This window comes from Erinaceus europaeus, chromosome 9 (assembly GCF_950295315.1).
Source record: "Erinaceus europaeus chromosome 9, mEriEur2.1, whole genome shotgun sequence".
Classification (NCBI taxonomy): domain Eukaryota; kingdom Metazoa; phylum Chordata; class Mammalia; order Eulipotyphla; family Erinaceidae; genus Erinaceus; species Erinaceus europaeus.
Window position 1 is genome coordinate 47,988,822 of NC_080170.1, and position 12,329 is coordinate 48,001,150.

The 12,329-nt window shown below is 42.7% G+C and overlaps 1 protein-coding gene across 2 annotated transcripts in view; it reads left to right on the forward strand.

Moving 5' to 3' along the window:
* The first annotated feature begins 248 nt into the window (after positions 1–248).
* The window catches only part of HMCN1 (hemicentin 1), a 453,341-nt gene continuing 441,260 nt past the window's right edge, over positions 249–12,329 (forward strand). Inside the window, exon 1 of one of the 2 annotated variants that reach the window (XM_060197833.1) lies at positions 249–1,430. In XM_060197833.1, the coding sequence (XP_060053816.1) occupies positions 482–1,430 (949 nt within the window). In that variant the 5' untranslated portion in view covers positions 249–481. The remainder of the gene's footprint in view (positions 1,431–12,329) is intronic. The other variant, XM_060197834.1, reaches the window with a different exon arrangement.

Below are 12,329 nucleotides of genomic sequence, written 5' to 3' on the forward strand. Positions count from 1 at the left end.
CCAGGGCGAGGTTTCCTTACTTTATGGGCAAGAAAACGTCTTGGAGGGAAACACTTTTTTTTTGATCTTGGCATGAGACTTGATACAGGTTTGTCTAAGGGAGGAAATGTGAAGTGCAGGTGGTCATTCTGCCTGGCCAGGCTAAGAGGAGGCTTAAAAGGGTTCTGCAAACATGAGTTTTGATAATGATATCTCTCAGTTTTCTTAAGATTTTATTTTATTTCACGTGAAGTAGAGGGAGGAAGAGAGAAAAAGAAAGGGAGAGGCCAGAGCACCCCTCAGATTCTGGGAGCTTCAGGCATGCAAGTCCTGTACGTTACCAGTTGTGTCATTTCCCAGGCTGTCAAGATATATCCTTTTTAATATCCTCTGTCTCCTGCAGCCGCTTCATTCCATCTCCCTCCTCTTTCCCTTCCTCCTTTCTTCCCCTTTCTGTTTTCACTGTCACCTACCCTCTCTTTTCTCCAGCTCATCCTATCTGATGGTTTCCATCCAGCTTCATCCCTCTATCGTCTTTCCTGCCTACTCATTCCCATTCAGGTCATTTCCACGACCCCTTCCCACTCCTGTTGCACCTCGCTGGCCAGCGCCCCCTATCCCCCAGCCTTTCTCAGTCTCCAGCGCCCCCACCCGGCCGGGCTGGCGCCGCGGGGTGCAGAGGGGGTCTGAGCCGCCGGGCTGCAGTAGAGAAAGGTGCCCTTCTATCACTAGCGTGCTCTCACGTCCAGGGGCCCGGCGCCCACCTGGGGAGGAGGAGCTGCGGGGGTGCCGCAGGGCGGCTGCAGGGACTTGGGCTCCCCCTGCTCGCCCTCCACCCCGCCACCCCCCACGGTGGAACGGGAGACCCGGAGCCGCGCGCAGATCAGGCGCCCAAGAGGCGGGGCTCGGGACGGGCGAGGCGGTGGCCAATCAGGAGGCGAGGCCGCGCCCCCTTCTCTGGCCGGGGTGCAGCGCGGGGATCCGGGCTGGAGGGCGCCCCGGGGCATGGGCCGTGCGCTCCCTGTTCTGTGCACCGGCTGCTCGCCGCCCGGCCCCGCGGGGCTCCGGGGCCGCCGTTCACTTTGCTCCGACTGCTGGGCGCCACTGCCCCGCGTACCCCCGAGACTCCCCAGCGACTTCGCGCGGGGCCCGCAGCTGGTCACCGCGACCCCTATCCGGCGGGACGATGGGCGCTGGGGCCGTAGCCCTCGCAGCCCTGCTGCTGTGCTCGCTCCTCCACTCGGCCCGGGCCCAGGCATCCCCGGCACCCCCGGGGGCGGAGGACATCCCCGAAGGCGCCTCCACCCTTGCTTTCGTGTTCGATGTCACCGGCTCCATGTACGACGACTTGGTGCAGGTTATCGAAGGCGCGTCCAAGATTCTGGAGACGTCCTTGAAAAGACCCAAGAGACCACTTTTCAACTTTGCCTTGGTGCCGTTCCATGATCCAGGTAAGGAAAGCCGGAGTTCTGAGTGTCCTGTATCTCCTGCTCACTCACACTCATTTTAAATTTTATGTATTTATTTTTGTGTATGCTCGGAATCGGTGTCAGGAATTTCAGAACCGCTTTCTCTGCGGAGCGGGACACCGTTGTAACAAAGAATCTCAGCGTCTGGATTTGCTCTATTTCTTTTCAGGTTTCAGCGAGGGGGAGTGGAGGGCTGTTGGAGACCTGGGGTCTCCAGACCTGGAAATGTGGAGTTAACAAAAGCAAAACCACCAGAAAGCCTGGAACAGTGACCGCAAAACCAGAGGTCATTGGCTTTTTCATTTTAGAGTCCAGGAATGCTTAATTCAGAGGCAGATTTGGATAGGGATATGCAGCAGCAGCGGTTCCTTAAGAGCTACCATCCTGGTTGAGTGCACACTCAGGGTACTCACAGAAGGGAGGGGGCTTCTGTTCTGCGAGACACCCGGAAGTTTGTAAGTAATTACTATTGGTACAATTGGAGAGAAGAAAGCAAATCAAAGCGAAGCGATTCAATTGTCGCGGAGTCTATCCATCCTTGCACCAGGCCATCATTAACTAGATTCACATGCAGTTATAAACATTCTATACTGTCTCGTCCTGCGGAAACGCTGGAATTTGCAATTGTGATGCTTAGTAATAGTAGTTCTCTCCAATATCCCCACCTCCCCCCCCCCCAATCATGAGGTTTCAGCTACTTTATTGTAATATGATCTTACTTACTTTTTTTCCAGTTTCTCTTTAAAGTGGCACCTTAGTTGGAGGAGGCTCCTCATTGCCGTCACTGAACTTAGCTGGGGGTGAGGGCAGCTCTGGGGCTGTCTTTTTTCTATCCTAGTTTTGTTAAAGTTGCAACCCAGTGGAAGGAATGAAGCAGTGGTTTTTAAAGATCCTCCCCCACCATTTTTTTTTTTCAGCTTTGAAATTCCCTCTTCACTAGAAGACCTTAAGGTACACAACCTCTTCATAGTGGAGCCACTCATTTTGATGTTGAGAATCTCCACTTTTTTGTGTGTTTAGCCAACTTATATGAGTTCAGATTACTGCTAGATATTAACTGTAGCAGGTTTCAGCTGTTAAAAATGTGTTTGGCTTATTTTTTAATTTTTTAATATATATATATATTTAATCAGAGCACTATTTAGCTCTGGTTTATGGTGGTGGTGGGGGCGGGGATTGAACCTGGGACCTTGGAGCTTCAGGCATAAGAGTCTCTTTGCATAGCTATTATACTACCTACCCCCCCCCCCCCCCCCCGTTAAAAATGTATTTGGGAGACATTTAAAGGGAAATAGAACTTTATGGGATTTACAATTTTTTTTTTTATTTTTGGTTATATGATGAGAGAAATATCCAAGCCCATTAATCTCCTGGGATACATGTCCATTAGTAATTTCTATCTTGGTGAAACATGAATTTTTTTTTTTTTATCTTTAAAGAATTGAGTGACCCTTGCTGTGCTCACTGTCTTAGTAGGATACCTCATGTGCTACATTGTTTAAACTTATTAAATGTCCAGATGCCAGTTGTGGTGCAGTTGAAAAAAATCTTTGTTTTGGATTTCTTTATAGGAAGACTTGTGCTTCATCTATAGGGATGAATCTGAAGTTGGTGAAAAATAAAGTTTATTTTCTTTAATTAACACCAGTTTGCTTTTCTCTCCAAAGTGCTTGTGAAATGAAGCTGCTGCAGGCAGAGCCCAAAACAGCCTCAAGTCATTAATGGAAACTGAATCATCATGATATTTTGATGTGATATGACAACTTCTGGGAGTAAATTGTATTGTGATGTGCCGCCTTTCCAATTGGTACCAAATGGGAAAGTTAGCTGTAGTTGATTTTTCTATGGTTTAGCAATCCTGTTTCACAGTGGTGGGGGTGAGGGGTGGGGGGACGTTGGCATGCCAATAACAGATGCCTAACAAATTAGAGCTTTTTAAAATTCAATAATATGTGAAAGAGTTTGATTTAAAGTGGTCCCCTAAATTAAATTGTACATATATTTCAGCCAAATTATTAATTCTATTCCCATTGTGATCCAAGGTAGAAAGGGGCAAATGTTCACCTTTGGACTATTTTATTTTATTTTATTTATTTTTATTTTATTTTATTTTTTCCTCCAGGGTTATTGCTGGGGCTTGGTGCCTGCACCACGAATCCATTGCTCCTGGAGGCCCTTTTTTCCCCGTTTATTGCCCTTGTCTTTTTTTTTTTTTTAATCATTGTTGTGGTTATTATTGTTGTTATTGATGTCGTTGGATAGGACAGAGAGAAATCGAGAAAGGAGAGGAAGACAGAGAGAGGGAGAGAAAGATAGACACCTGCAGATCTGCTTCAACAACTGTGAGGCAACTACCCTGTAAGTGGGGAGCCAGGGTCTCCAACTGGGATCCTTAAGCCATTCCTTGCACTTTGCGCCATGTGTGCTTAACCCGCTGTGCTACCGCCCGACCCCCCCACCTTTGGACTATTTAAACGTGTCTGATAATAAAGAGAGAACTAGAAGTTGCCATATACTAACAGATTTTAATTTAGTTTACTGACTCACTCTAGTAAATTACTGTATTGTTTTTGTGTGACATTTTCTCTGTGTGAGTATGTGTGTATAGTCATTAATAGTTTTTGTTTGCCTTGTATATGATTTGATGATCAGGATCTTGATGAGAGATTACTTGTTTTACAGAGTGACTTTAGGAACGTCACTTTAACATTTTGAATCTGTTTCCTCAGCTATAACATGACAGAATTGGATTTGAATATGTCTAAGATCACATTTAATTGTGACAGTGTAGGACTCTCTGTTTCACATGTAATTGTTTCTCAGAGTCCCAGATACAGGGGCCGATGAAACTGTCTTGGAAATAAATGAGATTTGGGATTTAATATGATAATTGTTTATTAATAATCTTGAATACTTACAGCTTTTTAAAATTCTTAGACATCTGCTGTTACTTTTAGCTAGATGGAATAATGGATAAGAGCTGCATCATAGCTTAGGGTATTAGACAAAACTTTTTTTTTATGATTTTTAAAAAAATATTTATTTTCCGTTTTTGTTGCCCTTCTTTTTCATTGTTGTTGTATTTATTGTTGTTGTTGATGCTGTCGTTGTTAGATAGGACAGAGAGAAATGGAGAGAGGAGGGGAAGACAGAGAGGGGGAGAGAAAGACAGACACTTGCAGACCTGCTTCACCGCCTGTGAAGCGACTCCCCTACAGGTGGGGAGCCAAGGGTTCGAACCCGGATCCTTACTCGGGTCCTTGCACTTTGTGCTGCGCTACCGCCGGGCTCCCTAGATAAAACTTTTAAGCCTGTGCTTGTACTTGCTTTGGGTCTCTGTGTTTGGGACAAGTTATGTATTCGTAGAGGGTGGGAGTAAGAATCAAAACCCATGGAAGACATAGATAGGAAGAAATAAGAATACCCAACAGGTTGCCTAACAAGTTGATAACCATTTGGAATAGATCCTGCAGGAGGACCACACCTATAGTTGGAGGAAGCACCAGTGTCCATGGTCCTCTTAGACTGTGAGAGTCTTACCAACCTTTTAGTGCTAACTTTCACTCCATAACTACATTTCATGTAAAATTTGTGTGTTCATATGAGAGAAGGCAAGAGCATCTCTGAATTTTGACATACAGCAATTCCAGGGATCAAATCTTAACCTCATGTGTTCAACTCCTATGTTCTGCTACAGAGCTCTCTGTAGTCATTAATATGTTTATTTATTTATTTTTTAATATTTATTTTATTTATTTATTCCCTTTTGTTACCCTAATGTGTTCATTTTTAAACAACTTTGTTGAGAAATAATCCCCTCACCATACAATTAATTAATTTAATCACGCATTTTAGTGTTCCACTTTTCAGGATCGTCACATATAAATGCCACCGTTGCTACAGTCAATTCTAAAACACTTGTGGGGGGGTAGATAGCATAATGGCTATGCAAAGAGACTCTAATGCCTGAGGCTCCAAGTCGCAGGTTCAATCTCCCACACCACAATAAGCCAGAGCTGTGCAGTGCTCTGGTGTTCCTCTCTGTGTCTTTCTCTCTCTGCATCTCATCTGCATCAAAAATAAAAAAATAAAAATAAAAACAACACTTGCCACCTAAAAGAGAATCCTCAGACCTTTCAGTTAGAAGTTCCTTATCTCCCTCTCAGCTTCTTTCATACCTAAGCAACATATAAGTATGTGTGTGTGTGTGTGTGTGTGTGTGTGTGTGTGTTCCTCTTCTGGACTTATGTGTAAATGGACTTATTTCATGTGTGGTCACTTTTTATTAATTATTTAATAATGACTGACAAGATTGTGGGATAAGAGGGGTACAATATCATACAATTCCCACCACCAGAGTTCCATATTCCATCCTCTCCATTGGAAGATTCCCTATTTTTTTTTTTTTTTCTTTTCTTTTCTTTGCCTTCAGGGTTATTGCTGGGGCTTAGTGCCTGCACTACAAATCCATGGCTCCTGTAGCTATTTTTTTTTTTTTTGAATCTTTCTTTCCTTTCATTCTCTTCCTTCCTTCCTTTCTTTCTCTTTAGATAGGACAGAGAGAAGTTGAGAGGGGAGGGGAAGACAGAGAGGAGAAGAGAAAGACACTTGCAGACCTGCTTCGCTGCTTGTGAAACGACCTCCCTGCAGGTGGGGAGCTGGGGGCTCGAAATGGGTTCCTTGCGCTGGTCCTTGCGCTTTGTACTATGTGCACTTAAGCTGGTGCGCTACAGCCAGGCCCCCTAGATTCCCTATTCTTCATCCCTCTGGGAGTATAGACCTATAGATCTTTATGGGGTATAGAAAGTGGAGGGTCTGGCTTCTGTAATTGCTTCTCTGCTGGACATGGGCATTGATGGGTTGATCCATAGTGTGGTTTTATTTTTATATATTTTCTTTCACTTTAGCAAAATTGATCACATTGTAGCTTGTAGCAGCATTTCATCCCCCTTTATGTCCAAATAATATTCCATTATATGGATATGCAACATTTTTTGTACCCATTAATTCAGGATGTTATTGGGGTTGTTTACACTTGACCACTGTGAATGATGCTGCTATAAACATTTCTCTTGGGTATGTGCCTACAAGATGAATTGCTGGCTCTAGGTACTCTCTTTAATTGTTTGAGGAAGTGACAAAGTTTTTCCAAGGCAACTGTATAATTTTACCTTCCATTTAGCCCTTATGAACTTCTTCCCGTCCTCATTAGCACTGTGTTATTTTGTTTAAAATTTCTATTATTCTAAAAAAAAAAAAATTTCTATTATTCTTTAAATAAAATTATTAAAAAGCTTAAACTGAAGCAATAAATTTACAACATATAGGCTTCAAGTGTCCATCATTATAAATTAACATTTAGATATGCTACATTTTTTCCACTAAAAGTTTAATTTTGTCTTATACTTTACTTGATTTATCCACCTTCCTCTCTTCCATAAAATTCATTTTAAGATTAATACCTCAATCATTTTCAAATTGCTATAGAATTTATTCTGATCAGACAGACACCCCTTCCCAACCTCCATGATGATACTTAGTATTTTTAGTTTTCTTTTGTAATTTCCCAAATTAGCCTTGCTGTGTACCAATGCCTGTTCAAATTCCACTTCCATGTTTGTCCTTTTTTTTTTTTTTAATTTTTCCCCCCTTTTGTTGCCCTTGTTGTTTATCATCATTGTTGTTGTTATTGTTGTCTTTGTTGTTGGATAGGACAGAGAGAAATCGAGAGAGGACAGGAAGACAGAGAGGGGGAGAGAAAGATACCTGCAGACCTGTATCACTGCCTGTGAAGGGAACCCCCTGCAGGTGTGGAGCCAGGGGCTCGAACTGGGATCCTTACGTCAGTCCTTCTGCTTTGTGCCAGGTGTGCTTAACCCACTGCGCCACCGCCCAGCTCCCTTTTTTTTTTGGTTGTTGTTGTCAGTGGAACTTCACTGCTGTGAGCCAACTTTTTCAGCTACAAAGAGAGAGACAGAGACAAAAAGAGAGGAACTGAGGGAAAGAAACCACATCTTCTTCCAGGGAATGTGGATGGAGCATGGGGTTAGAACCCAATGATATCTAGGGAAAGGTAGAAAGAGGCTGGGGGTATGGATCAACCTGTCAATGCCCATGTTCAGTGGAGAAATAACTATAGAAGCCAGACCTTCCACCTGTACTTCATAAAGATCTTTGGTCCATATTCCCAGAGGGATGAAGAGTAGGGAACCTTTCAATGGAGGGGATGGGATATGGAACTCTGGTGGTGGGAGTAGTATGGAATTATATCCCTCTTATCCCACAATCTTGTCAATCATTATTAAGTCACTAATAAAATAAAAATAAAAGAGAAAAGAATCTAGTGGTATACGTAAAGCAGATGCACTAGCCAAGTTTCTTTATTTCTTCTAGTAGAATCTCAAAGTTCTCTTTCTGTCATTTTATTTCCCCTCATTTCTCTTTCAATTTCTTTCTTTTATTTTGCACTTTGTAATAACTTTATTTGTTTTTGACATAACCTTGGTTTATAAGACTACAAATATTTTAGAAGTACCATGTCTCACCTCTTCAAAAATGTACTACTACATCTCAACCACTACCAAAGGACCAGTATGCCTTGACCACAGTCTGTTGGACTCTCTCCACCCTTATAACTCACTCCTCCCAATCCTCTATGGTATCCTCAAATTTGCAATTTAAGTCCCAAGTCTTGGACTCTAACTTGACTTTGCTTATTCTCCCCTTCTCTTTCTGCCTTTCTCTCTCTCTCTCTCTTCCTTTCTCTCTCCCTTTTTTATTGCTACCAGGGTTATTGCTGGGGCTCATTGCCTGCACTATGAATCCACTGCTTCTGGTGGCTATTTTTTCTTTTTATTTTATTACTTAATAGAAATTGAGAGGTGAAGGGAAGATAAAGAGGGAGAGAGAAAGAGAGATATTTGCAAACATGCTTCACCACTCAAAGCTTCTCCCAGTGCAAGTGGGGAGTGGGGTCTTGAATCTGGGTCCTTGTGCATGGTACCATATTTGTTCAACTGTGTGTGTTACTACCCAGTGCCCTGCTTATTTTCTTGATTTATTTCTGTATGTCTTCTTTATTAGTAGTTTTCTTTTATGTAATTCCCATTAACATTTCTTTTAGGTTAGTTTAGTGTTAGTGCACTCCTGCTAGATAGAGTACTTAAAAACTTAAATATTCCCTGCAATTTTTTCTAGTCTTTAGAGTTTCTGTGTTGAGAAATCAACTGATAGTCCTATAGGAGTGCCATTATAGGTGGTGCTTTGCCTTTTCTAGTGCTTTTAAAATTCTTTCTTTTGGGGGCCCCAGGCTATAGCACAAGGAGTTAAGTGCACATGACTCAGCACAAGGACCAGCATAAGGATCCCAGTTCGAGCTCCTGGGTCCCCACCTGCAGGGGGGTCGCTTCACAAGTGGTAAAGCAGGTCTGCAGGTGTCTGTCTTTCTCTCTCCCTCTCTGTCTTCCCCTCCTCTCTCAATTTCTCTCTGTTCTATCCAATAACAGCAACAACGATAAACAACAAGGGCAACAAAAGGGAAAAAATAGCCTCCAGGAGCAGTGGATTTGTAGTGGAGGCACTGAGCTCCAGCAATAACCATGGAGGGGAAAAAAAAGAAAACAATTTAAAAAATTCTCTCTTTATCTTTGATCCTTGACATTTTAATTATTATGTACCTTTATGAGCTCAAGTTTAGATTTCTTATTATGATGATCATGACATATTAGAATTTTTTGGATCTCCTTCAAGTTGGGGAAATTCTTCTTTTTTCTCTTTTCTCTCTGGCTCCTGATGGAATTGGGTTTCAGAGTCCTCTAGTCATCTTCCCAGTTACTGTGTTCTTTATCTCTCTGATTTTTGCTGCTACTTCTTCCATGCTTTCTTGGACTCTGTTGACGTTTCCTTCCATTGGACTTTTTGTTCCAGTACTTATCTCTAGGACCATAGCTTGAAGTCTTTTAGAAGGATACGTATCTGTTGACTTGGAGTTTTTCTTTAGGCTGCTATCTTGGTCTGAGTGGATGCTTTTTTCTGTCTTTCCATTATACTTGATGCTCCATGAGGACCAGGACCAGGGGTCTGTGTTTGAACAGACCTGGACTGTGATGAAGGATTTGTGACAAGTGCCTGACTGAGGCTTTAGCACCAAAATTGAGCCAATCTGGATAGTTGCCAAAAGTTTGAGGTTGCAGAGGTTGGCAGAAACATATACTCTGACAGCTGTGCATGGTAACTGCACTGTTTCTCCCTAGCTATGCCCCTAGGGTCTGTTACTGTGGAAACTGAATTTCAATATGGCTGCATCTACCCAGGGTTGCTATTGGCAAGCTGCCATTCTCTTCAGGAAGACTGCCACTGCAATTTCCACTATGTTTATAGCTTTTATCTCTGTTTCTTGTTGTAAAGTTGTAGACACAAAATTGCAATAGGATTGGGGTGCTAGGATTTAGGTTTAGTCTGCCTCCTGCTCATTTGATTCAAGTTCTGTTTCTTATAAATTTCTTCTCAATGATGGCTTGTTGTCACACAGACCAGCTTTTTTACCTTTGGTGAGGGCCTCTTCCAGTGTCATTGCCACCTGAAAGCTGAGCTTTTGTTCTGTGCTGTGGAGAGATGTTTGAGATCCAAATCTGATTCTTTGTGGGGCTTTCCTTGTTTGTGGTTTTGCTGTTGTGTGGGTAAAGGAAAATGAAACCTGTTTGGTTCCCAGCAGAAGTTTATTAATCCAACAGTTTGATAGTTGTGCTTTTGTTTGTTTTTTAATTTTTAAAATTATTATCTTTATTTATTGAATAGAGACAGTCAGAAATCAAGAGGGAAGGAGGAAATAGAAAGGAAGAGAGACACTTGCAGCCCTGTTTCACCACTTGTGAAGCTTACCCCTTGCAAGTGGGGACTGGGGGCTCGAACCTGGGTCCTTGTGCATTGTAACATGGACCCTTCACCAGGTGCACCACCACCCAGCCCCAATACTTGTGTATTATTTTTTTCACATATATATTTTTTATTATTTATTTTTAATCTTTATTTATTAGATAGAGACAGCTAGAAATGAAGAGGGAAAGGGGTGACAGAGGAGAGAGACAGAGAGACACCTACAGCCCTGCTTCACCACTTGTGAAGCTTTCCCCCTGCAGGTGGGGACCAGAAGCTCGAACCTGGGTCCTTGCACACTGTAGCATGTGCGCTCAACAAGGTATTTTGTGTATTATTTTCATCCATGTTTTTTTTTTTTTGCCTGCAGGGTTATTTATCTCTGGGAGCAGAAAGAAAGATCTGGGACATTTGAAGTAGTTGAGTGTTGTTAAAATTCGGGGGGCTCTAGCAGGCCGGGCTAGCTTCGCAGTGGTGAACAGAGACTCAGGGACACACGGCCGGGCTGAGAAGCTGCAGTTTAATCTTTATTCATGAGCGGGCAAATCACCACACCATGTGCTTCCCTATCATTCTTTATCCGCTGCTGCTGCTGGGACTCTGCATGTCCTTAGCATGGGGGCGGGGAGAAACAGGGGTGTGAAACTAGCAAGGACCAAACCATTTCTCTCAGAGGTAGGGGGAAGGGGACCAAAGCAACACGAAGAATACCAACAGTTGAGAGTATTATTTTAAATATGATGTGCAGGGTAGTATCCTCCACCCTAACCCCTGCCCACCCCACCCCAAATGCCCCTTGAACAGTGAGTTGAATGAGAGGAGCTGTGAGGATATCAGAACAAAGTATTTTGCAGACAAAGGAGTAATAAATGAAAAGGCTAAATGGGAAAAGTTTCCCAGCATGTTCAGGGAAGACTGCACAGACATTGTGATTGGATAACAGTGAACATTGGAGAGAAGTTAGCTGAGAACCAGGAACTATTAGGGGCCAGATCATGAGAGGATTCTTAGGTTGCTGTGACTTTGGTTTTTCTCTAAGTGAGATGGAAATGATTTTAGGTTTTGAGCAGAGCAGTGGCATGGTCTGACATATATCCACATAGACATTCTTTGCTTTTTAATTATTTTTTATTATATTTATTTATTTATTCCCTTTTGTTGCCCTTGTTGTAGTAATTATTATTGTTGTCATTATTGGTTGGATGGGACAGAGAGGAATGGAGAGAGGAGGGGAAGACAGAGAGGGGGAGAGAAAGACACTTGCAGACCTGCTTCACCATCTGTGAAGCGACTCCCCTGCAGGTGGGGAGCTGGGGGCTGGAACCAGGATCCTTATGCTGGTCCTTGTGCTTCGCACCATATGCGCTTAACCCGCTGCACTACTGCACGGCTCCCCACATAGACATTCTTATTGCTGTTGGGGAATGGTCTCAAGTGGAGTAAGAGCAGAAGCAGGGAGATTAGACAAACGATGCATCCTTCAGCAGATGAGAGTAGAATATCTTGGGTGAAGTGGGGCCCTATGTAATTTTTGAGAAGTAACTGGGTTCTGTGTATATTTTGAAGATAAAACCTATAAGACTCAGTGATGTAAAGTGGGAGCAAAACACAGATGACAAAACAGAATTTTAGGATTTGACATGAATAAGTACATCATAGATGAGATGGAAAAAATTATCAGGTTTGAGGAGTTGTGGAAAGATAGGACCTTTATTTTTGGATATGTTAACGTTTGAGATGAATTTTGATACACAAGTGACAAATTAAGAAGGCAGTTGGATATGTGAGATCAGAGTTTTGTGGGGTGGTAGTCTAGGTCATTTAGAAGCCTTTTTAAAATTTTATTTATTTATTTTCCCCTTTTTTGCCCTTTTTTATTCTTGTTATTGTTGTTATTGATGTCGTTGTTGGATAGGACAGAGAGAAATGGAGAGAGGAGGGGAAGACAGAGAGGGGGAGAGAAAGATAGACACCTGCAGACCTGCTTCATGGCCTGTGAAGTGACTC